Below are 26,595 nucleotides of genomic sequence, written 5' to 3' on the forward strand. Positions count from 1 at the left end.
TGTTATTTAGAATAGTGACAATGGAAACCTGCACAACTGTACCAATCAGCACATTCAAATGGAAAACTATAGTTCTAAGATGTACACACAGGTTACCTGATAGCACTGAAAAGTTTTGTGATGGCTCCTGACAGTGACATGAGCGAAGTGCACGGTATGTATTAGAAGTGCGTTATTACAAATATGTCTAGAAACAAACAAGCCAACCTGTTTGGAGAAAACAAGAGGGAGAATACCGTCAAATATGGACAGTGGAGGCAGTCCAGCCCTGTGCTTTGCAGGCCCTTCAGTTGGGCCAGGTGGGTGCCCCTATCCTCACCTTGAGAGGAAACTGAGACTTCAGGGAAGCAGGTGCCATGGCTGCCCTCCAATGCCAGCCCCACCACTTGCTACAGTCCTTCAAGCCCTCAAAGCTCATCTCGCGGGTCCGTTATTTACGGGGAACACCTGAGGCCTAGGTCCATGTCAGGGTCATCCTTGTACCCCAGAACAAGAGCCTAGCAAACTCTTACCCACAGACATTTAAACACTGAGTAAGTGAAGACCACATGGAACCCCTTTCCATCGTCAGTGAGAGCAACGCTGACTGGGGGCAGCGGCGGTGCTTCTCCACTTGGTGTGGCCTCATGTCGTGTTGGACTGCCGGGCTGGGCGTGTCTCTCATACAATTTGGAGTCATTAACTTTCCCTGCTCTTGCATCTCAGGCAAGCCATGCCCTCTGACCCCAAAGGAGGCCCGATGCTCCCAGTGAAGGGACTTCCCACTGGGCACACCCACTACAGCAGGAATGGACACGTGAAGCACCAGCGCAGTGCAGAGCCAGGCTCTCCCCGGAAGAGTTTTGGGGGTGGTGGGGCGGGCACTCCAGTAAGAAGAGCGAGCAGAGTGCAGGAAGTTGGCAGCCATCTTTTGAGTAAGAACGGGAAGGGAATGAGAATACACATTCGTAGTTGCTCGGTTTTGCATGAAGAAAGCGTTGGGAGGGTGAAGAGCCATCGTAGAGGGCGGGTGGGGGGTGTACAGGGAACGGGTGCATTTGAGCGGGCCTCACACCCAGTTTTGACTTTTGAATCCTGTACACAGAGGACCTGAAGACACTTAGCAGAGGAGTCCTCCCTGCAGCATCCCTGCACTCCACCCCCAGGTCCCTGCTCCCCACTCTGCACCACCTGAGCTCACCCACCCCTGCCTCATTCCTCCAGGACTTGTCGTCTACCCGTGGTCGGCACATTCACGTGGTGCCCCAGCAGAGCGGGGCCACGAGGATGGGAAGATGGCCGCACACTGTTGGCCCAAGGAACAGGACCCTCTTCTTCCCAAGGCCCACCCCCTCTCAGTGAGCCCCTCCACCCACCCACCCAGCCGAGGACACGGTCCCCTTCCTGCACCACAGCTGTTACAGCTGCAGCCGGACGACCTCAGGAGTTCAAGCGGCTCTCACGCCAGGCCCGAGCCCTTCAGTGGGGTGGATCCTGGCCGGCCGGCCACCCTCGTGCTGAAGTGCCTGCCTGCGTGGCTCTGGCAGCTCAGCCCAGACTCCACTGTAAGCTGGCCGGCTCCTTCCCATGCTCCATACCCCTTCCCCAGAGACCCCACAGCTTTGTCACCAACACACCCTCTCATGGCACTGAAGATCTAGAATTTGTATTTGAGACCATCTATTTCCTGCCTGCCTCTCCCTAGGGTGCAGGGATCCTGCCTGTCGGTTACTTTGCCACTCTTTCGCCACCTTCCTGAATGAAGTAAGATACACCACACGAGCTTAAGTGGGTTTTCCCCCAAAGGAATGCTTTATTGACAAATCACCCGTTATCTACTTTAAGGAAAAGATAAATCAGTTATTACACCTGCATCCTGCCTTCCCATCACACCCCATCTGAGAGATTCCAACCCTGGGGAAAGAGCACAGAGCAGCGTTCCTCCCAAAGCACGAGTGTGGACTGCAGCCAACCCCCACCCCCCCGTGTGTCCGAAGTGACCAGCAGACACTCAGGTACCAGACAGCACATCACAGTCGACCAGAGAAGACACTGAGCTGACGGCTCCTTCCCTTCAAGAGTGCACAGATGCCGGCGAGGTCGCTGCCCGCTAAGAGCCTGTAAGGCGCAGAGCTGCCCCTCCAGGTGCGCCAGACGTGGGGCCCCGGGTGAGAGGCTGCTGGGCTGTAGCAGCATCGCAGCGGAAAGCGATCTCTGTAGCTCCTGAGAAACGGCAACAGCAGAGTCCCAGCCGACCCGACGCCCGGGCCCTGACCTACCTGCAGGGTCTGCCTGTTGCTCGCTGGCCCTGGCGTGTGCCACACACGCAGGCTGGAGCCACTGATCGGTGATGTGCCAGCCAGGCCCAGCTTGCAAAGGGGCAGCGCCAGCCCTCTGTGAAGGTGCTGGTCTTTCTTTCTCCCATCCCCACCGGCCAGCGGGAGCTGCCCCGGTCACTGAGGGGAGCAAGAAGCCAGTTTTCTATTCGGGGATGGAATGCACTCGTGAAATAAAACACACCACTGGCACAGAGGTGCTGTCCCTCGGCTGGATGCAGGATTTTACATAGTGCTCAAAATCCACTAAAGAACCCTCGTTTATATATATAAAAACATTATAAACAAATAAAACATAAGGCGATATAAGGCGTGCACTTCAGCTTGAGTCCAAAGGAATAATATTTCTAACTGTGAGGCTAAAGCTGCTTTGCTTAGTTTTACTTTTTGAAAAACCCACTGCTTTTAAAAAATAAAGAATTTGCTTTTCTTAAAGCTAGATCATTAGTGTAATGATTAGGCATCTGCTGATAATCAGCTTTCTGGAAGGTCTCAGAAAATGGGTAGTTTTCCTGTTTGGCATTTTGAAATAAAACTGCAGATCAGGCAGGGCTTTCTGGATGACTCTTCCTCCTGCGACTTAGGGAAGGAGTTTAGAAAACACCACGCGTTTTATACTTAGCGCTCTTCCCCCCCCACCCCGCTTTCAACATGCTGATCAACTAACAAGACTCCCACCAGGAGCTTGGCTTTGGCTCACACCCTGGGACCCGCCACCCTGCCCGCTTCCTGCTCTGAGGCAGGACGGCGCAGTGATTTGCTGATCTGCCGACAGAAGGGGAGGCATCTGTGTACAAGACAAGTTCTCTGACCCATGCGAGCGCGGCAGCCACGTCTCCACGGGGATGGTGTGATCGTTCTCAACACCCGCCGCTCGAAGTTGCAGTTGTGGCGATGAGGGTGTGCTTGTTCCGTGGCCGGGCAAAGCCGCTATGGGCTTAGAAGGGCGTGTGATCAGGCAGGGGTCTGTCTCCACTCCCGGTCGGGGAGGGAAGGTTGTCACTGCCATTCTCTCTGCCACTGACAACCTTAGACTACAGGTGGGAAAAGACCAAGAAAGAAGAACATGAGACAGGGCAAGCACGCACGCCTAGCAGATCCTAGGCCCGTACTGGGAATTCAAGGTGTCCAATCTCTACGTGCGTTTATGTAACATGGACACCGCTCAGCAATAAAAGAAACAAATCACCAACACGGGAAACAGGCTGGATCTCTCTCTAGGAAATTACACAGAGGGAGAAGAGCCAATCCCCAAAAGACTACATGCTGCATGGCTGCATTTACATGACGTTCTTGACACAACATAAACGGAGAGCAGATGAGGGGTTGCCAGGGGGGTAGGGCAGGGGGTAGGCAGGCCTCAATCTTTGTGGGGATGCTGGAACTGTGCTCTGTTGTGACTGTAACAGCCATTGTCTCCTGGCTGTGACACTGCAGGATTTTACCACCGGCGGAAACTGCACAAGGTACAAGAGCTCTCCGTATCATTTCCCATAACTGCACGTGAGCCTACAATGACTAGTGACGTGTCCCACCCCGGTCCAGATCCAGTTACCTTTATGGTCCCAACTCGGTCCTCGAATGACTTGAAGGTGGCAGAATTCCTTTAGAGAGAGAAAGATGTCAGTATAAGGAGCACATTGTTTCGTCACCCTCCTAAACCTGAGGAACTCGGGGTTAGGGTCATCCTCTGGAGAGATCCCGAGGTCTCACTGCAAAAACGTGATGAGCCAAAAAAAAGGGGAGGGGGCGCACATGTTCGGAGGCTTCCCCAGGACAGAACCGAGGTCAGCCACCGCCCCCCAACTGCAGGACAGAAGATCTGCATGCCACCAGCTGGTGAGCCCCAGACTTCATCTGGGCAAACTGCGGACCCCTTGACTGGGCAGCCGGGGGATGCCGGGCACATTTCTGCTGCGCCCTGAATGCACATCTTGGGGTTATGGAAAGTCCCACGTGTTCTTCACATAGATCTCTCACAGAAGGCGAGCAAGAGGAAAACCAAGGAGCATTCGGAGAGCAGAGAGTGACGAGGAGGCAGAGGAGAAAGCAGGCCAGGCCTGGTCCCACCCAGCCCCCGTCCCCCTCCCTGGCTCCGCAGCTCCCTGAGCCCAGGCCTCTGGAGGCAGCCTGTCAGTGACCCCTGGCATGCTCAGGGGGCAGCAGCTGCAGCAGATTCTCCTGGGACGGGGACATGAGCTCTGCAGGGACCCAGGCTGCACTACAGAGCAGGAGCGAGCACAGGTGGGAACTTCGAGGAGGAATAGGTCTTGGCTCTGGCTGTTCTCAGGATATAAACAGCCACCATAAAAATCTCGGAGACACCTGAGACTTCTTGGCGTGTGCAAGCCTCTCTGCCCCTTCCGGCCCGGCCCTGAGGGCAGCCCTGGAAAGTTCCAGGTGGAGCCCAGTTTGGGGCCTCACCCCCACCAGCTCTTCAGCCTCGAAGAGGTATCTCCCAACCCTGAGCCAAGAGGACACTGAGGGGGAAGGTGGTCCTTGGTTCAGGGGTTTGGGGAGTGAGACAGACCAGCTGGACCCACCCCCTCCCACCGGCCTCCCAGTGGGGTCCCAGCGGGCTCGGGGAGCCGTGGGGTGCGGGGGCACGTTACCTCATGGCCGGCATACTTATGGAGTGGCGGATGGAGTGGCTGCTGCTCGGAAGCGTGGTAGGAGCAGAGAAGGAGAGTTAAGGCAAGGACAGGACCAGCCTCCCCGTGCAAGAAACTGAGGCCCCGCCCGCCCCGCACCACTGAAGCAGAGAAGCTGCAAGGCTGCCCTCGGTGGGGAGAACCAGACCCGGGTGCCCCTCGCGTGGCCCCAGAAGCGTGACACTGCCGGAGGAGGGTGCTGGGACAAGGAAACTAAGATGCCCTTAGCCTGGGGTGCTAAAGACACTTCTGGTGCCAAGAACCGCCAGGTGTCCCCACATGACTTCACAGCAAGCTCCAGAGAGACCAGCATGGCAAGCAGGAATATTTAAAGTCACAGACTATTCTGGATTTGGGTTCCAGGCCTCCAAGGTGGAGGAGCGGCTTGATCAGCACGAGGTAAAGGACACTCGGGAGGCTGTCTGACCCGGTCCCACGCACCCCGCGGCAGAAAGGGCGCTCGGTTGCGGGGAGGAGGAGACCAGCTCCACTATGAGGGGCAGGACCGCTTCTGGGGGAGGACATGGGGACACGACGGCTTGAGGGCCGGCAGGGCCCCTTCCAGGAAGAGAGTCAGGGGTGGGCCGATGGCTACTCGGTGAGGCGGGGTCAGAACGGACGGCGACAGGGCCCAGACGGCTGCACAATCCGGGAAGGAGCCCTGCACCCGGAGCCCTGCACCCGTCACGCAGCTGGTGACCGCCTTGCTGTGCTGGCCCCACCCCCACCTTCATCCGCACAGCCTCCCCCCAGGGCCAGCCGTGCCAGCGTGTCCAGCGTCAGTCTTACCTAAAGGAGTGTGAGAAGGGCCGAGCCCTGAGAGCGGCGGCAGGAGGAGAGTAGAGATGCAGCGTTAGGAGGGGCGCCTGGTCCTGCCCCGGCCCCTCTGCTCGAGCTCCGGAAGAGCACAGGGACCCCGGCGACCACGCTGCCGGAGGAGGGCACGTGCCCCCTCTCCAGCCTCTGCCCCGCCCTCTCGGATGCGGTCACATACGAGGGACCCTCGCATCTGACTACGCCACGGACTGGAGAGAAGGAGCCCAAAGAAACAAGCAGAGCGAGGGCGTGAGGTGCTCTTCGGCCCCCGGAGTCCATGCCTCACCCAGGACCCCATCAGCCTGCACTCCAGCTGGGCCGGGGCACCCCCTGCACCGCAACAGGGCCTGAGACACCCCCAGGGCTGAGAACTTCACGCTCTGGCTCCATCACCACAGATGACAGAAGCTGACCGAGAAATCTGAGCGTGCCCAAGGGCAGCTGCCCGGGGGGGCGGGGGGTTGGGGAGGGGGACGAGGCCACCCCAACAAGATCATTTCAGAAGTGACAGTCACATGGCCTGATGTACCCACACCGCTCTGGTGGGCGGCAGGACCTGCTTCGCTCGGCGGGAGAACGAGCCCAGTGGTGAGAAGAGGCACGTGTCCCGTCAAAGGGCACCCAGCTGGACGGAGGCCTGACCCTGCTTTAACTGGGTCTTTGGCCCCAATCCAGTTCCCCAGCCCCGGGGGTGCAGAAGGCCTCTCGACCCGGGCTACTCCTGGATGGGCCCTTCGAGACACCAGTGTGGGGCTGCTGTCCTTAAGGACTGAGCAGCACCTGACCCTGAACGTGCAAGGGAGACCTCCCTGGGCCTGGTTCTCCTTCTCGAGAAGCTGGCAACTCCGTCAGCCTCGAGCTCCAAACCACGGAGGTAAATGGGCCTTGGCCTCAGAAACCACCTGAGACCACGTGGTGAGGCGACGGGGACACACCGAGGACCCTGAGACCCAGAGATCACAGCACCACTGGAATCATGGGAGCAAAGCCAGCAGGCACGCAAGGCCCCGGTATGAGACCCCAGCCAGCAGGCACCGTGACCATGCGCCGGTTCCTCTGCCGGGCTGACTCACACACGGCGGGCCCAGGACCTGCAGCGACACGGCCGCTCCGGGTTCTGAGCAGAGGGGGGACAGACGGAGCACAGGCCGCATCACTGCTCCCCCAGATCGAAGCCGTTCGCGTGAGGAACCGCCCAGCAGGTTCGCCCGCAGCCGCTTCCACACGCGCCAGGGGCTCCGCCCCCTCGCCTGCTTCCCACCCACAGTGCTCCGAACACGCTTGAAAGTGAGTGAGAATACTGAACACGAGCGCGTGACACCAAAAATGAAAGAGAATGTTCCCAGAAGACGACGAAGCAGATCTGTCACCTGCTTCAGATGCCCTGTCATCAGAGCAGCCTCTGCGGGAAAGCGCAGACCCGAGCAGACGCTCCCCTCGCTCTGTGACGGGCCCTGGGAGTGAGGCCTGGCCGCCAGGGGCGTGTGATCAACCTGTCGCCAGGCCTACCCCAGCCTGGCCCAGGTGGTCACAGCAGGCATCCCACTGAGTGTCAAGGGAGACTCGACCCAGGAACACACCCAGAGTCAAGCGGAAGCCAAGCAGCATGAAGCCTTGGGGAGCAACTGCCACGGGCCCTCCTGCTGCCAGGGCAGAGCCACCGCCTAGCGGGGGGGGGGTCCCTCTTGTGCCCGAATCACATCCATGGTGGGCAAGGCCTGCATCCGAGCGTGGCCCGCAGGGACCCCCAGTGTAGAGGGTGCACCCGAGGCACAGACTGCCTATTACTGACTGTTCAGCTTCTCCGAAGGTTTGAAGTTTTTCAAAATAAAAAGCTGGGGGGTCAGGGAGAGAAGAGGGGTAACGATGTCAAACAAACACGGATAAAACGTGAGCACGGCTCCAGGCACCAGCTGTCCTCTGCTCAGCCGGGTGGGGCCTGGGGCTTGTGAGTGCCTGTGGCCAATCGGCCAGGGCAGGGCTCCTATCTTGAGGCCCACAAGGCAGCCACAGGCTGTGAGGCAGGGAAATGCTTACCCTAAGCAGGCAAGAAGGAGCCCACTCAAGGAAGGGTGAGAGGTGAGGGGTCAGGGCCAGGCGGACCCCCAACGCCATGCTCAGCAGGCCAGACCCACGGCAACTCCATAGGATTCTTGGCTATGAGGAGACAGGGCAGGGCCGGCAGTGGAACCCGGGGGGCCAAGTCCAGGGTGCCGGCGATGGGGGTGACCCGCACTGCCCGCTGTCTCTCACCAATTAGTCCCAACAACCCCGAGGGAGGCCCTCGTGAGGGCACAGCGAGGAGGGAGCTCAGCCAGGAGTCACACTCTGGCCTCTGACTCCAAGGAGGCCCTGCGGGGGCAGCAGCAAAGCCCAGAGCAGAAAACTCAGGGTGAAGCCGGGCTTGGGAGCAGCGTGGCCGTCAGGCTGGGGGTGGGCACTGCTGCGTGTGGTCCACCTGGTACCCGGGCCCCCACGCTCCCTGGCCCCAGAGGCACTCGGGTGGCCACCAGGGTCTCATCCACTTCTGGGACAGAATGCTCAGTCGGGGGCCCTAGTGTGCAGCTGCACGCTCTCTGGGGGCAGGCCTGGCAAACACCCCGAGAAACACCACGCTTGTCCTCGACTTGTCCAGGCTGGCGGGCCACCCAGGCTGATGCTGCCCCCAGGCTGAATCGTTTTCTCTCCATGGAACTTCAACAAGAAGCATCGCCTCCACCAACCCCAAGTACCAAAGTTACCCACAGGCACCAGTGACCCCCCACCCCCACCCCTCACCCCAAGACACATACAAATAAATGGCAGAGGTAGCTGGTAAACAAGGGTTTGTGAACCAACTGGTCCGGGGCTGGTGTGGCCACACCTGCGGGTGGTGAGGGGCCCCTGAGGCATGTGCATCTGAGCCTGGAGGCTCAGGCAGGCTTCCCGCAGACCCTCTAGTGGATCTAAACCCCCTAAAACCCCACCTGCCCGTCCCAGGTCTCAGGGTGGAGGTGTCGGGCCAGGGAGTCTCACCTCATGTCCCCAAGCTTCCGACTGATGGCAGAGCCCATGGTGGACAGGGCTGCTGAGGTCTTCTGTCCTGCCTGAGAGAGGGTTTCCTGGGTCTTCTTGTAGCTGGAAGGAGAAACACCAGTTAAACCAACCAAACTGAAGGCGTAGCCATGCCTCCCCACACCAAGGACAAGGCACCCAGAGAAAAGAGTGGGCGGTCAGGCGGTGAGTGAGCCTGGCCACCAGGGAGAGGACACGTGTCCTGTCTCAGGGCCCCCAGGGGACTGCATGAGGGACAGACGCAGCACTGCCAGGTCACGACCCCCCACCCTGTAATAACACCGTTTTCTACTCTTCCTGTAATGCAGGCTCCCCTCCCCTCCGTGGAAACTTACTTGCCCCACCCCTGCAGCAAACAGGCCCGCAGAGCCCAGGGCCTGCGGCCAAGCAGACCAGCCCCATAGGCCCTCCTGGGGCTTCTCTTTTCTCTTCTCGTCTAAGACAGTTCTCTGAGGACAGAACAGCTCGACCACACCCACAGGGGATGCAGCCGGCAGGGTGGCCTGTGCCGGGCCAGCCTTCAGACCCCGAGCAGCCCCTCCAGCCCTCCACCCTCCTGTTCTGCATCTACCATGTCCTTTGAGAACTGGTTCAAGGGGGTGGTCTTGGCGCCCCAAGGAGACAACCTGTTCCACACCCTCCTGCCCCATCCACCCACAACGAGATGGCTCGTGACCTCAACGGCAGTGGCACAGGCACGGGCAGGGTGCCTGGGCCACAGGGACGGCAAGGACACCCTCAGGCCCAGGCTGAGAGCCAACACCTACAGCCGCCAGCACCCCACCCCGCCCCCCGTCCAGCCCCCACCAGAAACAGAAGACACAGCAGCCTGAACCCAGGAGCTCCCTTCTAGCCAAACTGGCAACCCCACAATAATGGCTCGAGATGGTAGGGCTCCGGAGACGCCAGCCGGCTCCGGCTCTCCTGGCACCCCCAGGTCACAGAGGGCTGGCTCGGACGGCACCAGCAGTGGGGCTTCCCGGCCCCTTTCCCATCCACCCTGCATCGTCGCCCTTGGGAGGCCCCACGTGAGCGCCTGCTACCCGCCTCCCTCAGGCCAGCCTCCTACCTGGAGCCCTGCACTCCCCGTCCTGTCGGGACGGCCTGGCCCCAAGCACCCCGGAGGGGCCTCCCTCCCCTCAGCTGCAGCCACTCACAGCACAGCAGGGCCCGGGCCTCAAAACATGTGTTGCTTCCCAGCAAGAGTTCGGAAATATCTTGAAATCGCTAAGACATCTGAGTTTATCTCAGTTTCCAGAAGGTCAGTAATTCTGGAACACATTGTTAATAACGGGGAAAAAATAATTTCTAAAATCCTTGCTGAAAAATCTGCTTCTGCGTTTTCTGGATTCAAAAACTAAGACGCCTCATTCTGAACGCAGGCCTTAGAAAACCCTGACGACGAGAAATTCCTCCCCCAGTGATAGTCTGACACGATCACAGAACTGAAGTGAACAGGAACTGAAAGTCCAATCACCTGCCCAGCGACCCAGGTATCTGGACAACTGGGGCCTGGACAGGATCCCCCGGGCCGAGCGACAAGGTCCATTCTAGGCCACAGCTGATTCGTACTAAAACCCAAAGTCCACACCCTCCTTTCAGAGGGTTTCCACACAGACTGTGGTCGCAGTTCTCCCAGGCGCCTTCTGACTTGAAGACGCCTTCACCCGGAGCTGCCACCTACACCATGGCCTGTCTCAGCGTCTCTCAAGACGGTGGCAACAGAAGTGGAGCATCCTGAGGGTGACCTAGAAGGGGGCCCAGGCACTGAGTCACCAGCAGGAGAGGCGCGTGCTGTGGGCCACTGTGCAGGGCAGCACCCCTCTGGGACAGATGTGGTGCAGAGGCCAGGGCAGGGCCAGCGTCTGTGTCCTGGCAACTCGGCCCCACCCGTGCCTAAGAGCACCAGGCTGTGCGGCCCTGGCCGCTGCCCCTTTGGGAATTCCTTCCACCTTGTAGGAAAACAAAGGCCTCCTCCCAGGATCAGTGAGCGTGGCTGTCAGTCAGAGGGAGGCATCTGCTGGATGCTCCTCCTCCAGGATCCTCCCTTGGGGGGCTGTCTCCACCTGCCGCTTGGTGGGGCACGTGATCCCAGACTGCCTGGCCAGAGGCTACAGCTCCCTGACCACAGTGAAAGCACAATTTTACTGTTGGTCTGCAAGGCTGGGAGGATACCATCCAGCCCCATCAGGCACCCCCTGACCACAGAGGAGCTACCTGAGAACAAAGCCACTGTGGGGAGAGTGGAAGGGGGAGGGACACAGGTTGGGAGTGCTGGGCGGAGCCCCGGGCGGAGGGCCTGGAGCGGGGGCTTCTCGCCAGGCGAAGCCTCCCCGCCCCTCTTAGGCTGACACTATCTGTAGCTGTGCTTTCTGTCACCTGCGACCAAAGAACTCAATATGCCAACGAGTGACTATGCAATTTATTGGTGTCCACGCAAAGCACGATTTTAGCTATGATCGACCTAAAAAAGGATCCCATTAGGTGATCACTTCATGACCCACAGAGCATGGCTGCTGAATCAACAGCTGGCCGAGGGAAGAGACCCCCTCCCAAACGGCATCAACCCGCCCGTGACAGGACCGCTGCACCAGAGCTAAGTGCTCGGGTTGCACACACCCGCCTCCTCGCCCTGGGCGGCGCCGAGGCTCTGGGTGCGGAACCCCAGCAGCGGTCTCCGGCAGCCACCGCTAGGGAGGCACCAGTCAGGTGCCCCCGAGAGCGCAGAGCCGCTGTGTCGTGTCGTCCCCGTCCTGGGCTATCATTGCAGAGATGCCTCCGGCCCTGACAACTCGACCACCAGACTGGGGGCTAAGACCTCACGGCCGCTGCCTGATGAAGCACGTGAAAAGGGCCATCCCACCAGCCACACTTGCAGGTCCAGAGCCACAGGGTCCGTTCAGAGGAGTCAGAACCGTGATCGTCGGATGGTATCCCAGCAGCTTCCCGTCAACTAGCTTCACAGAACAGCACTAAGATTTCCCAAGGCTACTTTCAGCTTTGGTCTGCACCGTGAGCCTGCCTGCAGGGACGGGCTGCCCTACCAAGCCACGCAAACAGCATGAAACTCCAACCACCAGACCCGGGCACCCCCCTCGTGACCCCAGGCTGCAAAGGCTCCACGCACACAGCTGGCCAACCTGGGCTTCCAGGCACCTCCAAGACAAGCTGGGTCACAACCGTTTCCTTTCAGCCCAACATAGAAGGGCTTTCTGCCTGTGCCTTCTGGCAACGACAGCACTTCCTTCTGAGCAAGACATCCCAGAAAGTGACTATTTTAAAATACCGCAGGAGCTTCCCTGGTGGCGCGGTGGTTAAGAATCCGCCTGCCGATGCAGGGGACACGGGTTCGAGCCCTGGTCCGGGAAGATCCCGCGTGCCATGGAGCAACTAAGCCCGTGCGCCACAACTACTGAGCCTGCACTCTAGGGCCCGCGAGCCACAACTACTGAAGCCTGTGCGCCTAGAGCCCGTGCTCCACAACAAGAGAAGTCACCGCAACGAGAAGCCCACGCACCACAATGAAGAGTAGACCCCACTCGCCGCAACTACAGAAAGCCCGCACACAGCAATGGAAGACCCAACGCAGCCAATCAATCAATCAATCAATACATACATACATACATAAAATCTAAAAAATAATAATAAAATAAAATACCGCACCACCCAGTTCAAAGGCTATAAACAGAATGGAGCATGAATGAAGTGCTATTATCTTGTTTAAGAATCTCAGATAAAACGTCGGGAGTCCTCCTGGACCAGAGCTCTGTCAGACACGGAGAGCTACCCGTGAGGGTTCTGCGCTCTACTTATTTTCTGTGTGGCTGAGAGCTTGGCGCTTCTCAGGCCAAAGGAGCTCCTTCGAGATCTGACCCGCACGGCCCACGCTGCGCCCCCAGCTCAAGAGCCACCCCTAAGTGCAAGAGACCCTGAGAGCACCACAGCTGGAGCCAGGTCTGCAGGGGAGGGAGGGGGAAAAGCACCATCAGCATCAGTCCAGATGGCGCCCAAGGTGCATCACCAGCCAGAGACGTGGCCCAAGCTCAGCTCTGGCCTCTGATCCGAGGGACACACATCAGGCAGGGGGAAGTTTTCAGTGCAGTCTGGTGGCGGAGTGAACTTCCTTCAGCGTCTGCACCCTCTTCCAGAAGCATTTAAAGGACAGTTTCTTTTGTGTTTGAGAGGAGAAAAATATTAAAAATAAAACAGCCAAGAAACACCACAATTAGGTCTGAGCCACGTGTGCACAGCCTCCCTGTCCCTCAGAGAAGTGTCAGGAGGGGAGAGGGTGGAGGTGCCGGCAGCAGAGGCACTCACAGGTCCGACTGGGTCACTTTCTCATTCCACTCTCCAAGTTTCTCAGAAGTTTTCACGTAGCTAAAAACAGAAAGTCTGTGGTAAGTGATTTAGAAAAACTACTTCAACTCAGGTTTCAAACTTGCAAGTGAAATTCCAGGGAAAACAGAGAAGGACCACTTGGCAGGAAGACTGAACGTTCAGCCTGCTTCTGCTCAGCACCGGCTCTGCAGGCCCAGGCGAGGCACCTGCAGGCCCGGCCGCTGATGCCGAAGGAGGGCCTGCTCACTCGACGGAAGCTGTCTCTTGGGGTACAGCTGGGAGGAGCAAGCAGGGCACAGCCCATGGCCCCAACACAGTACTCTGACAGCCACCCTTTGGGGTTCAAGGCCTACAATTTCCTAGGACAGAGAACTGGGCCTTTCCTAGGGCAGGTTTATGAAAATTGACTTGGTCTTCCTGTGGGAACATGGCTTCTCAGACAGTGGGAGACATCCCCATACCCCACCTTGGAGGATACGTTTCAGAGGAGCCGCACAGCCGCACCACCCAAATTCAGAGAGATGCGGCACAGAGGGTCTGGGTCAGAGGTCCTGACCACGTCATGCTCATGAGACGGACTCACGTCCACTTTGGCAGACGCTGACCTGTGGGGACCACTGGAAAACCAGCCTCATTAAGCACCTAATTCGTGTTCTCTCCAATTTAGACCCTGAAGCATATTCTTCTTGTCAATTTCTGCTTGGACAACTAGCTAGCATGTCTGCCGCCTTTTAAAAACACGTGTAGACTCTACACTCTTTGAATAAATACAAATGCAGTTGCTGGCAAGGATTCAGGGCCCCCCGCTGGCTGCTTCCAAGCGGCACACTTGCTGCCCCTGTTCCCAGGAGGCCCCTCACCCCCAGGACTCAACGCCCATCGAGCAGATAGAGCAGACACTCACGCGTTAGACACCTGTACATCATGCCAACCCCTGGACAGGTTCTGCTTCAGGCCCTCCAAAGTAGAAAGGCCCAGCCTCCTCTTCAGCTCTCCACAGTGCCTCTCCTTGGCTGCCAGCACCTGGCGCAGAGTGACAACTTCCTCCTCCACCTGCAAAAGCACGGTTACCAGGATTCAGCCACCACTGCGGCAGGAAGTGACTACCATCCTTACACACGTCGCAGTGAAGGCCTTCTCAGAACCACCTGAGAATTTTCCATTTACAGAAAACACAGTTCGTCTTAGGAATAGTCTACAGCAGGCATCGGTTCTGTTTGTATGTGGCACCAGCACCTTGACTTCTTCTGGAGAACTGTCCCGCCCCCCTAAGCCGAGTATTCTGGCGGGGCTACTGATCACAGTGCCCACCTGTGGATGACGAGCAAGGCCTGTCGGAGCTCCTCCCTGGGACTAGGAACGGGCGTTAGAAGAGAGCAGCCCCTTTCTGTCCAGGCTCCGGGTCTGGGTGTGAGGAACAGAAGGTGGGAGGGGTGGCAGCCAGGCCCCATCTGCACCATGGGGGAATTCCACACGTCGGGGGAAGGAAGCAGAGCTGACAGACGGATGGGTGGCCAGAGACCCACATGACAGAGAAACAACCCTTCTGACAACATTTGTGTTCCCAAGGTCAGCTGCAGGCCTCGGCAAAAGCCACTTACACAAGCCCAAAGAAAATTCTTTTTGCTTAAAGTAATTTGAGTTGGGCAACAGAAAAGATCTTGACAATAACGACCAGAACCTTCTCATGTCTTGAAACAGAGTGAACTACAGAGAGGAGCATCCTTTAGAGCCTTCCTACTTTAGATTCTCAGTACCTCCTGCTCCTATGTGAACAGCTACTCTAAAAAAAAAAGTCCCTTTCTTAAAAAAAAACGACTGTTTGGATGAAGGCACTAACAACAGCCTGAAGCCCTGTGTATCACTAGATCCTGCTTTAGAAAATACTGCAAAAGAAACGGTTCAAAACTACAGGGTCACCTAAGGCCAAACTATTACCAGTCACCCCAGCAGTGACCCTCGGTGACTTGAACTTTCCATTTATGGTGCTTTGGGCACATGGGCTAAAGGGCATGTGGACACGCAAGCTGAAAATTTTAAGAAACACAAGAGCTTCTTCATTTTGCAATTCACCTCTGAAAGAGACCTAAGCCAACATTTCCTGAAATAAAAGGGAAAACGTAAGTCTCCTGGGACTTCCTGCTGCTTCTCCTTTAACCTCCGTTCAATTCAGAAAGGGCGGCTTCCTCTATGGTCTAAAACCTGGTCCTGGGGCTGGGTTTGTCCGCGTGACCAGCTCTGCTCAGACCCAGGCCTGGACCCAGGATGTATCAGGACGGGCTTGTTTCCGAAGACGGAGCAGAGAACTGCAACAAGCGTGCTCCAGCCTCTGCCTGACTGATGCCAACAAGTTCATTTCCCCAGACTCTGGAATCTCAAGCGAGTCACTATTAGACTCTGTGTCACACCGTAAAAAGAAACACTCTTGGCAGTTAGTCTGAATTAAAATCATACACAGACACTTTTGTTCTTAACTCCTATTTCCTCTTCAAGAGCTCTCACTTTAAAAAGATCACATGAAACGCTTTTTACAGAAGAAGTATTTTTAAAAGAAAAATGAAGAGCCAGGGACGGATATATCCATGGGGGTCTTGAAAATGTCGTGTTGATTCCCAAAGAGAAACTCCCAGCAGATGGCGTGCTCAGAGCAACTGCCCCAGGTGGATATTCTCCTCATGGAGCACCTACAAGGTGCCAGACACACGCAAACCAAGGGCTGCAGAGGGCAGTTTCTGTGGGGCTCCAGGGACAATCTCCCAGGGCAATTTCTCCAGAGCACAGCCAGCACTCTGGCCCCTCATTAGGCTGGGAGGGCCTCACAGTCACCCCCGATGGACAGCCATGAAACAACACCTTTGCAAGCTCAGCCCTGAGCTCCTCCGCCTCAGCATCTGTCAGACCCTCGACAGCAGGAGCCTGGGCGGCCACCGCTGTGTCCACAGGGACGTCCGTCATGGAGTCGGAGAGCAGACCTTTGTTAGGAGAATTCAGGTTGATATCTGCCAGAGACAAAATGCGGTCAGAGAGCATCAAATAAGAAGTCACACAGGAACAGAGGACAGAGGCCTCCACCAAGGGAGAAGCAAGGGGGCAAGGGCAGGGTTAGGCGGAAGGGGCGGGCGGCCCGCGGAGACAGTGCCTCTTCTCTGAAAGGTGCTGCAAAGATGGTTTTGGCCACCAGACTGAGAGCAGCCGCATCTCAGTCCACCCAAGTTGCTTCTTCAGGTTCTAGAAATGCTGGCACGAGGCAGCCACTCCCTAAATCTGGTTCCTCCTGTAAGAATACTGCCTTCACAGACAGGAAACCTTTGTCAAAAACAAAGCCGCTGGATCTAACAGCTCTTCCACTTTTTAGCGTGAAGGAACTTAATACAGCTGTAAACACAACCCGCACCACTGTCCAGTCAGCTGCTCCGCCGGGGCGCGGGCTAAGGTTACACACAAGGGACACAGCCATGCAGCCCCGGTGGGGAGTCAGCAAAACAAAATCCGTTCAGGTCGCCCTCGACCCTCGCCCCACAGCAAGAAGGCTGCGCCGGTGTGCAGAGGGCACTGCCTCCCCACACCTCTGCTGTGCCCAGACCGGGCTGGAGCCCCTGCGTCACGAGTGTTCTCCACGTGAACGCGCTGTCCTGTCTGCACTAGAAGTTTACGGGAAAAACGGGGCTACGTCAGTTCTTTCCACTTCCCGACGCAAGGCCGTCGTCGTTTAGTACGTTACACAATCAGCATTGAAAACATCTTCCCTTTGGATCAGCACATTCTGTGAAGAGACGGGCTCTGTATGGTGTTTGGCACATTTAAAAGTCAATGAAAGGGAATTCCCTGATGGTCAGTGGTTAGGACTCTGCGCCTGCACTGCCGAGTGCCCGCGTTCAATCCCTGCTCAGGGAACTAAGATCCCACAAGCCAAGCGCGGCATGGCCAAGAAAAAAAAAAAAAGAAAGAAAGAAAAGTAAATTAAAGGCACGAAGGTCGCAAAACAGTAAAAGTGTCTTTAACTGCAGGTATGTTTGTCTACTCTAGAAACCCTAGAATCTGCTAAAAATAGGCGAAATGCCCTTAATACCAAAGACACTCCATTTAGCTGGCCGTGTCATTCCCTTCACATGTCCCACAGCTGGAGCCACGCATTTCTGTGGTGCTCTAGAGATGTTCACTAAATGAAGCTTTTCTTTTTAATCAACAGATTTCAATATTTAACTGAGATCAACCTACGTGGTTTTACTTCACCGTTTGTACCTGCTATGTTGAACCTACTCAAATTCAGTAAGGGCCTTAAGATCCCTACAACTTTTCTATTCTTAAAGAACAGATGAAGGGCCTCAGACAGTGTCTGCTTATACAGCTAAAACTGGATCCCATGGAAATCACCCCCAGATCAAACTGCACACTCACCAAACATGCTGTGCACTGCCCAATCACTGGGTGAGCCCAAGCTCAGTACCCCCCTGCAGGCAGATGCGATTCACACCCTGACTTAAGAGGAGACCAAGGTCCTTCCCAAAGGACCTACAGAGAGAATGAGCACGGGCTGGTGCAGTAGGCAACACCAGGGGGCCAGAGCCCCTCACCTGGGTGAGTCTCCGCTCAGCCTGTATAATCATCTGCAAAATGGGGGGTTTTTGGACCATTATAAAAGGGTTATTCCGAAAATGGAAAAAGATCTGAGAAACAGGCTTGGAATGGTGTCTGGCACATAGTAGGTGCTCAGTAAATGTTTTCTGTCGTTCTCATGACCGGAACCCCACGCTTGTGACGAATTCTAACGTTTAATTAATATGCTGATACAGATCAAACGACAGAAAAGCACCCTGAAATCATCCAGTGTAGTTACATCAACGTAGTATTAGCACTCCCTCTAGAGCCCCAGAATGGAAGACAGTCTCGTACCACCTCCTCAAGATCTTAAGCTTCTGGGCACGCTCCACACCCCCCAGCGGCCACCTCAAACTAGTCTGGGATGTCTGTTCCGGAAACAGGCCTGGTAGGCTGGGTGTGCCCCTGACTCACTGCACCATTCCCCCTCCAGACAACTCTGAACTAGGCTGGGCTCCGAGCTGCGTTGCCACCCAAGGGGCGCTGCGCCCAACGCGAGGACGGCGTCGCCTCCCCTCCCCTCCCCTCCCCGGGCGCCGCGCACGGCACCTCAGCCCGCATCCAAGGCCGGATGGAGTGTCCCCGAGGGCCCTGCGCAGGGCGGCCCGCCGGGCAAGAGTCGGGCGGGGGCAGAGTGGGAGCTACCCGGAGTGACGAAACCCAAGACCCTGGGGCGAGGGGAGGGCGCTGGGGAACCAGTGCTCAGAGCGGTCCCAGCGGGGGCGGAACACCCGCCAGGAGCTTCGAGGCCGCGCGCCTGGGAGAGGAAGAGGTGCCGCGGGATGGGCGGGCGCAGGCGGAGGGGCCCAAAGGCCGCCACGCGGCGCCGGGCCCGCGGGTACCTTGGCCGGCGGAGTCCATGTTTAGGCGGCGGCCGGGCCGCAGCTGGCGTCGAAGCCGCGGTCGCGGGCGCAGTGGGAACCGAGCGGGCCGCACCAGGTGTCGCTCGCCGCTTACGCACCAGCCAGCTGAATCGCCTCAGGCACCGCGGCATTACGTAATCAACAGCGCGACGACCCATTTCCGCATTGACGCGCGCTCCGCCCCCCCGTCCCGCCCCCACGAGCGGTGTCCAATGAGAGAGTGCTTTGGCCTAGTCCCGGTTTATCAGCTTCAATCTGATTGGCCGAGGCTGCGGACGAAGCCGGAAAGGGAGGCCGGCCCACCAGCGAGAAGCACAGGTAGAACGGTCCTGAGGTGCACGGGGTAAGGTGGGAACTGGGAGGACCGTGCAACATGGCGCTACGGGATCCCGGAGGTGGGCCTCTAGGAGGTCTCCAAGGTGTTTGCCCCTGCCTGCGAGCGCCACGGCTCACGTACTTCGGCGGGTCAGACTCAGGCCGCTTGCGATCCCTCCGAGGCCGGACCCACTGACTTTGGGGCTCTTTTTCTTTTTGGGTCTGTCCTTTTTGTAGGGATTTTAAAGTTGTATGGGGGTTGCGCAGAAAAAGGCGCGACCACGAGTTGCTCTCTTCTGGCTGGAGGCGCCTCTCGACCCCGTGTTCTCTCACTTCCTTTTCACAGCAACCCGGTGAGGCAGATGGGGCCCTCCCCACTTTACAGATGAGAAAACTGAGGCCAGAGTTACTTGCCCATCACTCAGCTAGTTGAGTTGCTTCCTGCAGACTCCGGAGAAGAGTTTGCCAAACTTGTCAAAGGAGAGGTGTGTAGCCATTAGGCAACCCGGTCCCGCTAAAACAAGTCCCACGACTACCCTTCCTTGGCTACTAATTGCCTCTGCAAGCAATCCGTTAGTGCAGGGGCCCGGGCTGCACAGCAGGAGGTGAGCAGCGGGCAAGTGAGCGAAGCTTCATCTGCCGCTCCCCATCGCTCGCATTACCGCCTGAACCTTTCCTTCCCTCCTGTCCGTGGAAAAATGGTCTTCCACGGAACGGGTCCCTGGTGCCAAAAAGGTTGGGGACCGCTGCTTTAGTGGTATTCAAACCCTTGAGGATCTGACCCTTCTGGACAGCATTCCCCCTAACAGCCAAGCCACCCTGCATGTACTGATCCCTAGGAAGGAAACCCATTCCTTCACCTGGCTTACTTCTCTTACTGTCTCAGCTCAAAACTCACCTTCTCCCCATAGGTCTTCCTGGTACTTTAGGTTCCCTTAAGTACCTGCCTCTGCTTGCACTGGCCCAGGTGCATCCAGGCCAGGTCCTGCTCTGGTGCCGTCAATTATATGCCTGCCCCACTTGCCTTCTTTCAGCTCTTCCAGAGTTTCTAGCTGAAACCACGCTGGCCAGCCCCTGTCCCCAGGGGTTGAGGACAGCCAGTAGTCCCTGCTTCATACAGTTAAGGGCAGGTGGTAAGGATGCGACTGCATTACAGATGGTGGTGGGCAGAGGGCTTGTCTCTCATTCTGTATGGCATCCCTGAGCCAGGAGCAAAGCATGAGTGGTCAGTGCAGGTGTGTCTGTAGTCCCACCTGGACTGCCTGCCACTTACTCCGAGTCTGTGGTTCCACGGTGAACCCCATCCTGTAGAAGCCAGGAATGGGGCGGGGGGAACCCTATGAAGCAGCAGCATCGCACTCCTGGGGAGGTCCAGCTGCTAAGACTTTTACAGCCCTTCCAAAGCCAGTGTCCTTTCATAGTTAGAGGCAACTTGCATAGACCCTTCAACACTCATCTTTCCCAGAGTCATCCTGTAACCCAGGCCAGGTGAAGGACGCCTCCTGGTGTCCCACAGCCCATGTTCACACCATCCTTTCTAGGTGATCAAGGCACCCATCACACAGTGTTGCCATAAACTGGATCAGGTTAATCTTTGCATTTCCCTTAGGAGCTGGGAGCAGACTGGGACCGTGCACAAATGTTGGAGGGAGGAAGAGAAAGGAGGGAAGGGGATGCCCCAGTGAGGGAGAGTGCCAGGTCCCTATGCACTGCTCCACTCTCCCCCAGACACCAGGTGGGGATCCCAGGCAGGGCCAGCTTTACTGGTTTGGGGTGGGGGGTTGGAGAAGGGACACGCAGAAGCACGGTCTACAGCCTCCAGGGCAACTGGAAGTCCTCGGGTTACAGCGGACTTCAGTGGGTCGCCTCCACGTTCTTGAGGTGCTGGCGAGCCAGAAACAGCGCGAGTTGCCGGCGGCAGCCAGGCCCTGGCCCACTAGCCAGGGGAAAGCGAGCCCGTGCGGGCCCCAGGCCTCCTCGTTCTCCTGCCGGTCCTCGCAGCGCGCGCGGTAGAAGCGCAGGAGGGCTAGGCACCTGTTGTCGTTCACGCGGTAGCGCGCGTAGAAGGCGGCCTCCTGCGCCAGGCTGCTGGCACGCAGCCATCGGGTCACGACAGCGAAGCCCTCGCGCGCCATCACGGCGGGGTAGCGGTGCTGCAGCAGGCGCAGAAGCAGCTCGTTGCCGCGGTGGCCCTCCACGTCGCCCGACGGCAGGGGGCGCAGGGGGCCCGAGGTGCTGACCACGTCGTCCAGCGTGCGCCGGAGCAGCAGCACCGGCCGGGGGTAGCGGCACAACTGCTCGGCCACGTTGAGATTGAAGTGCTCGCGCACCACCATCCCCTTCCAGCTGCGGGGCATGAACTTCAGCGCCAGCGGCACGAGGTTTTCGAAGGTGGCGTCGAGCACCAGCACGCCCAGCTCCGGGTACGTCATGGTGGCCCACGTGGCCGTGAAGCCGCCGACGGACCAGCCGTAGACCACCACGTGCGCGGGCAGGAAGGGCAGGCGGTGCGGCGCGGACTTGACCACCACGTCCATGGCGTTGGCGTCGTGCCGAGGGAACGGTGCGCCCGTGCTGCCCCCGAAGCCCAGGTGGTTCCAGCCCAACTCCGAATAGCCGGCCTCCAGCGGCGCCGCCAGACAGCCCATCTCGTAGAAGCCGGCGTTGCCCTCGCAGCAGATGACGAGGCGCAGGCCGCGGCCATGGCTGCCCGGGCGCTGGCGGCGGTCCATGAACATGGTGTCGATCTCGTTGCCGTCACAGGCCACCAGCTTGGCGCGCCGGCCACGGTAGCAGTCCACCAGGCGCTCCTGGCCCTGCCGCAGCAGCGGCAGCAGCGCGCACGTCATCAGGAACATGGAGCCGGGGTACATGAGCCAGCGGCCCATTGAGTGGGCCAGCGCGTAGCTGGCGAGCTGGCCGGGCAGCTCACAGATCTGCTGCAGGAGGCACTGTGCCTGGCTGCGCGCCCCGCGGGGCGGCCACCCCTGCGCATCTTCACCCAGCGCCGCGCCCCGCAGCAGCCACACGCCCGCCGCGGCCGCCGCGCATGTCATCCCAGCGGAAGTCCACACGCCAGACGCGGAAGTTGTAGGTGTAGTTTGCCGTCAGGTAGATCTTGAACAAGTGCACCAGCGCCTTCACGAAGCACACCACGCACATGGGCGCCGAGGCACTGGGCCCCGACAGAGAACCCTAGGGCCCAGTCGCCGGGCCGGGTCGCGCTTGCAGTGGGAGGCCTAGGTCCGGCCCGGAGGGTGGCGGCAGGGGCGCGCGCGCGCGCGCGGGGGGCCACCTCGGGACATGCCTCCTCAGAGCTTGGCCCTCGTGGCCTTTATGACCTGGGCCCACTGGGGCCCAGGGGAGGCGTCCTCTGCCCGGCGTGGGCTGGCTTTGTGAGTCACCATTGCCCGGGAGAGGCGGCACTCTGTGATGGGCGCGCAAAGGGTTTCCGGGCTTGGTGGAGCGCCCCCCCACCCCGCCCCCGCCCGGGCCACAGCCTCAGGACCCTGGTGCGGCCACACCCTCGCCAGGCCCTCTTTGGCCCGCATCCTCCCGGGGCCTCATTAGCCTCTCACCCACGCCCAAGGCCACCTCCACCCGGGCCTGAGCAGCGTCTGGCCCCTCCTCCTTGAACTGTAGGTGGACACACAGGCCAGAAATCAACAGTGCTGACCTCTTCCTGGGTCTCACCGGGAAAAATGCAGGGCTGCCCACGGCTCTGAAACCCCGCCACCTCCCGAGGCACTTGTCCTGGTGGGAGAGAGAGCAGAGACAGGACTAAGCAGCCCTGGGGATCAGGCTGTGTGAGAGTCTGCAAAGGCTACGTGGGCCCCCCAACAGGCCGGCCAGGGGGAGCAGCTCCCTGCCCAGCCCTCCCAGTGCAAGGGCGGAGCCCAGGAAGTCCCTGGGGAAGCAGCGAGGCTGGCTGGTGGGGCTCTTTGCTCACTGCCTGTGCCCCTGCCCTCCACACCTTCCTTCCCAGGAAAGGGGGTGAGCGCAGACTGGAACCCCCCCGCCCCGCCCCTGCCCCCCGCCCCCCCGAGCTGTTCTGGATCCTCTTTCCACTGACGCCTGCAGAGGCAATGACCTTCTCCAGGTGGGTCCTGCCTGGCCAATGTTCCTCATTTCCAGCCCCTGGTCGAGCTCTCCTCTCCCTGAAACCACCCCACAAGATGTCCCTTCTCCTTTTCTGGAGGGCTCTCGTGGGTTCTCCTTTCTCTCCTGCACCAGAGTGGGCCTGCCCACCTGAGGGCAAAGAGGGCCTGGCAGAGTCCGTGGGGGGAAGGCAGGGCAGAGTCCGTGGGGGGAAGGCAGGGCAGAGCCAGGTTCCGGGGGCTCCTTCAACGGTTGCCTGGACCCGAAAGGGAGTTCGGCAAACCCACCTGGACCCTCAGAACCCAAGAGGCCTGCCTTGGAGACCCCAGCCCTCTGGGGAGGGGGCTCCAGGCCCCAACAAGTCCTCTCTGCTCTACGGCCCTGTGAAGCTGAGTTGGGGGCATTGCTGGCCCAGTCAGCTGCCACCAGGCTTGGGACACAGAGCTGAGGACGGCTGCTGTCCTCCAGGGTTGGTGGGCAGGAGGGGTCAATGGGCAGAGTGAGTGAGTTGAGAGGGTTGAATATCTATCCCCCCAACCCCTGTTTCCAGGTAAAATACAGAACACCCAGTTAAATTTGAATTTCAAATAAACAACCAATACTTTTTTTGAGTATAAGTATGTCCTAAATATTGCATGAGACATACTCATATTAAAGTATCATTTATCTGAAATTCAACTGTAATTGGATATCCTGCTTTTTGGTTGGTTTGTTATTTTTTGCTAAATCTGGCAACTCTACCCCTAGCACCCCTCCTCCCAGGCGCTGAGATTCTCATCTTCCTGATTATCCAGCTCCTATCCCAGACTGGGTTGCTTCACTCATCAGTCAGGTCCTGAGGCCCAAGAGGGTGGCTCAGAGTCCACAGTCCCACCTGGGTGGGGGCTCCGCTCCTGTTCCTTCTGCCCTGAAAGCACGTCACCTCTTTACTAGGTCCTGGGTGGCAGCAGGGGCAGTGGGGGGCCCACCCCAGGAGGGAGCCCCCAGGGTGCCATGCCTGGGGTCAAGGGATGGGCAGAGCTGCCCACGGGGATTGGTGGTCCTGGTCCTCCTGAGAAGTCTGCCCCGGCCCTGAGGTTAGGGGGAGCGTGTGGGCGTTTACTGTCTTAGGGACCTCTTTCATAGACTCATATCCTGGAGTGGGGAGGGGCGTGCAGACCCAGAGGCTCCAGGCTCATTTTGCGAGCCCTCGGGAGCCACCCCAACAGCAGAGCAGAGGCCTTGTTCTGTGCTCAGCCCGAAGCCAGGCAGACATAGCGGCCGCGGTGGGGCGGCCCGCCGGAGTGTCTGCACTTTATGGTGGACACATCACATTTTGTGCTAATTCCCCGGGGAGAGATGGGGCATGGAGAAGCAGCATCCTCCTGGGGGTAGTCTCCCATCTTGGTTGGAAATAGAGGCTTCCCTTTGGCCGGGCCCACCTGCCCTTGGCTCCCCCGGCGGAGCAGGAAGCTTGGAGGAGGGGGAACAGCCAGAGACCGGATTCTGGGGGGCAGAGGTCAACGGGCTGGGGCTGCTGGCCCCCCGGAGCCCTTACCCTGTGTCTGGCCTGGCCCCTGACCCCACCAGCCCTCCCCCCAGCCCACAGGAGCCCAAGTGCCCCAGAACCACCAGCTCTGTTGAGACAGGAAAGCACATGACAGGAAGGGAGTCCCCCTCCCGCTGTCCCCTCCCCAGGAGACCCCCCAGACTGGACCAGCTGCAGCATCCCCCTGGCCCCGGTCTGCTCAGGGAAGGTGGGGCTGTGTCCCCAGCTTTCGGTGCTCAGATAGAAGAGGCCACCCCCCAGTGTCCACCGGACAGACATCTGAGCGTGCGTCCCCCCCGCCCCCGCAGGGCTGGCTGGGGTCTCTGACCTCTGGCCTCCACCCCACAGGGCTCCCACCCTCCCCCACTGAGCAGGGCTCCCTCCTGGCCGGTTCTGCTCAGCTTCCCCAGAGGCCCCGATGTAGGCGGAGGAGGAACGGAGGGAGAGAGGGAAAACCAGTCCCAGAGGCTGGAGGGGCGGGGGCAGGATCAGAGCCCCTGGCAGAGGGTGTCCAGGCTCTGGGGGCAGCACCGGCCCTGGGAAAGCTGAAGCCGCCCCACGGGAGGGGGAGCTGAGTCTGCACAAACGCCTCTGCTCAGGAAATGGGGTGCAGGGAAGGTAGGGGGTGGCTCGGAGCCCGAGGACAGGAGGGGACGTTTCCTGGCGGATGCGGGGTCAGAGAAGGGGCGGAAATGGCCAAGACAGCTGCTGAACATCTGGAATCACAGAGAGTTACCGGCGCCCTCAAGGATGGCGGGGTTTGTGGGGAGCTGTGCACACCCCCGCCCTCTCCTCCTGCCTTCCTGCGGGTCAGTCTCAGCCTCCCCTCCCACTGTCCCCCCCATCAGGGTAAAGCCTGGCTTGGGGTCAAGAGCCCTCCAGGCCAGTCGGACGGGGGCCTATTTCCCAGGGGCTCGACACCCCTGGCTGGTGCACAGTGCGTGCAGGCCACAGCCCCGCTCCTAGGGTGGTCCCCGGGGCCCCATGCATGACTGGAAGCATCAGTGCACACTCGGAGCCCCACGTCACTGCTGGCAGAGCCCCTCAGGGCGGACCTTACCCTTTCCACTCCTGCAGCCCCCACTCGGGGTTTGATGTAAAGTGATGGCTGCATTATGTTATGCAAAGTGTCACATCGGCTCCCTGCCATGAGTCAGGCAGTGTACGAAGAAAGGTGACCGTGCTTCCCAAGCCCCTCTCTGGTACCCAAAAGTCTTAACCTTTCTCTACTTGCCCACAGACATGCCCACCTACAGGCCTGTGAGCATCGCCGCATGCCCGCAGCTGGCCAGTGGCCACTCCTCCCCATGTGCAGACACTAACGCCCCAGCGTACCCTCTGCTGGTGGATACCCAGGTTTCCAGATCTTTCCCTTCAGCATGGCTGCCAAGAACACCCTTGTCTGAGGACCCTGCCCTCTTGGTGATTTCCCCTCCACACCCGAGTCCTAAGAGTGTGCCAGGGTGTGGCCAGATTGCTTTTCCAAAAGTTTGTGCTGGCCTGTGAGTCATGTGGGGAGCTGTCTCTGCAGCAAGGCCAGGGAGTGTGGTGGTTTAGTATTTGTTGGTCTACGTGTGTATAAGTGTAATGAATGTTGACTGATCCTGACCTGCTGACCAGGCACCAGGAGCCATTCCATCAGTCAGGCAATCCAGTCCTGCTTTTTGCCTGCTGCCCCTTGGAGGTCCCTCACCTGTGGGACCCCCGGGCTCATGGTGGCCAGATGGAAACTGTGGCCTGGACCTCCGCCAGCCCTGGCTCTGGAGAGGGGAGACTAAGCGGGGCGGGGATGATGGAATGATGGAAAGGATTGGGTACCCTCGGCCTGGGAGGCAGGTCTTGGGGTTTGGGGGTGCTACGTGTTTTCAGCAGGGGACCCTGAAGACCAGTGATGATGGCGGGAAAGGGGATCAGCACAGAGGGCCTGAGATGGCTCCTCCCCCACTTGCCCCAGCGCCCCCCCTTCCCCCACCCCCAAGTTGGAGCCCTGGTTCCTGCCCACAGAGCCTCTCCTGGGG

At 58.9% G+C, this 26,595-nt stretch overlaps 2 protein-coding genes across 2 annotated transcripts; both read right to left on the minus strand.

The window, feature by feature from the left end:
- Positions 1-1,768: 1,768 nt before the first annotated feature.
- Positions 1,769-18,772, minus strand: TPD52L2 (TPD52 like 2). Its single transcript, XM_082600472.1, has 7 exons — positions 18,616-18,772; positions 16,028-16,173; positions 14,079-14,227; positions 13,154-13,213; positions 8,798-8,899; positions 3,871-3,919; positions 1,769-3,349 (listed from the first exon to the last, which is right to left on the minus strand). The coding sequence occupies exons 1-7, from the start codon at positions 18,632-18,634 to the stop codon at positions 3,254-3,256; spliced, it is 621 nt and encodes a 206-aa protein (XP_082456598.1). The 5' UTR covers positions 18,635-18,772; the 3' UTR covers positions 1,769-3,253.
- A 1,988-nt stretch (positions 18,773-20,760) lies between these two features.
- On the minus strand, positions 20,761-23,669 carry ABHD16B (abhydrolase domain containing 16B; the record flags this gene model as incomplete). The annotated part of the gene is given in 5 exon segments (XM_082600471.1): positions 20,761-20,793; positions 20,797-20,805; positions 20,809-20,870; positions 20,873-22,002; positions 22,004-23,669. Coding segments are annotated over 5 exon segments (1,344 nt in total). The 5' UTR covers positions 22,114-23,669.
- Positions 23,670-26,595: the final 2,926 nt, after the last annotated feature.

The sequence above is a fragment of the Mesoplodon mirus genome (genome assembly GCF_964341445.2).
Source record: "Mesoplodon mirus genome assembly, chromosome: 15".
In the NCBI taxonomy this organism is placed as follows: Eukaryota; Metazoa; Chordata; class Mammalia; order Artiodactyla; family Ziphiidae; genus Mesoplodon; species Mesoplodon mirus.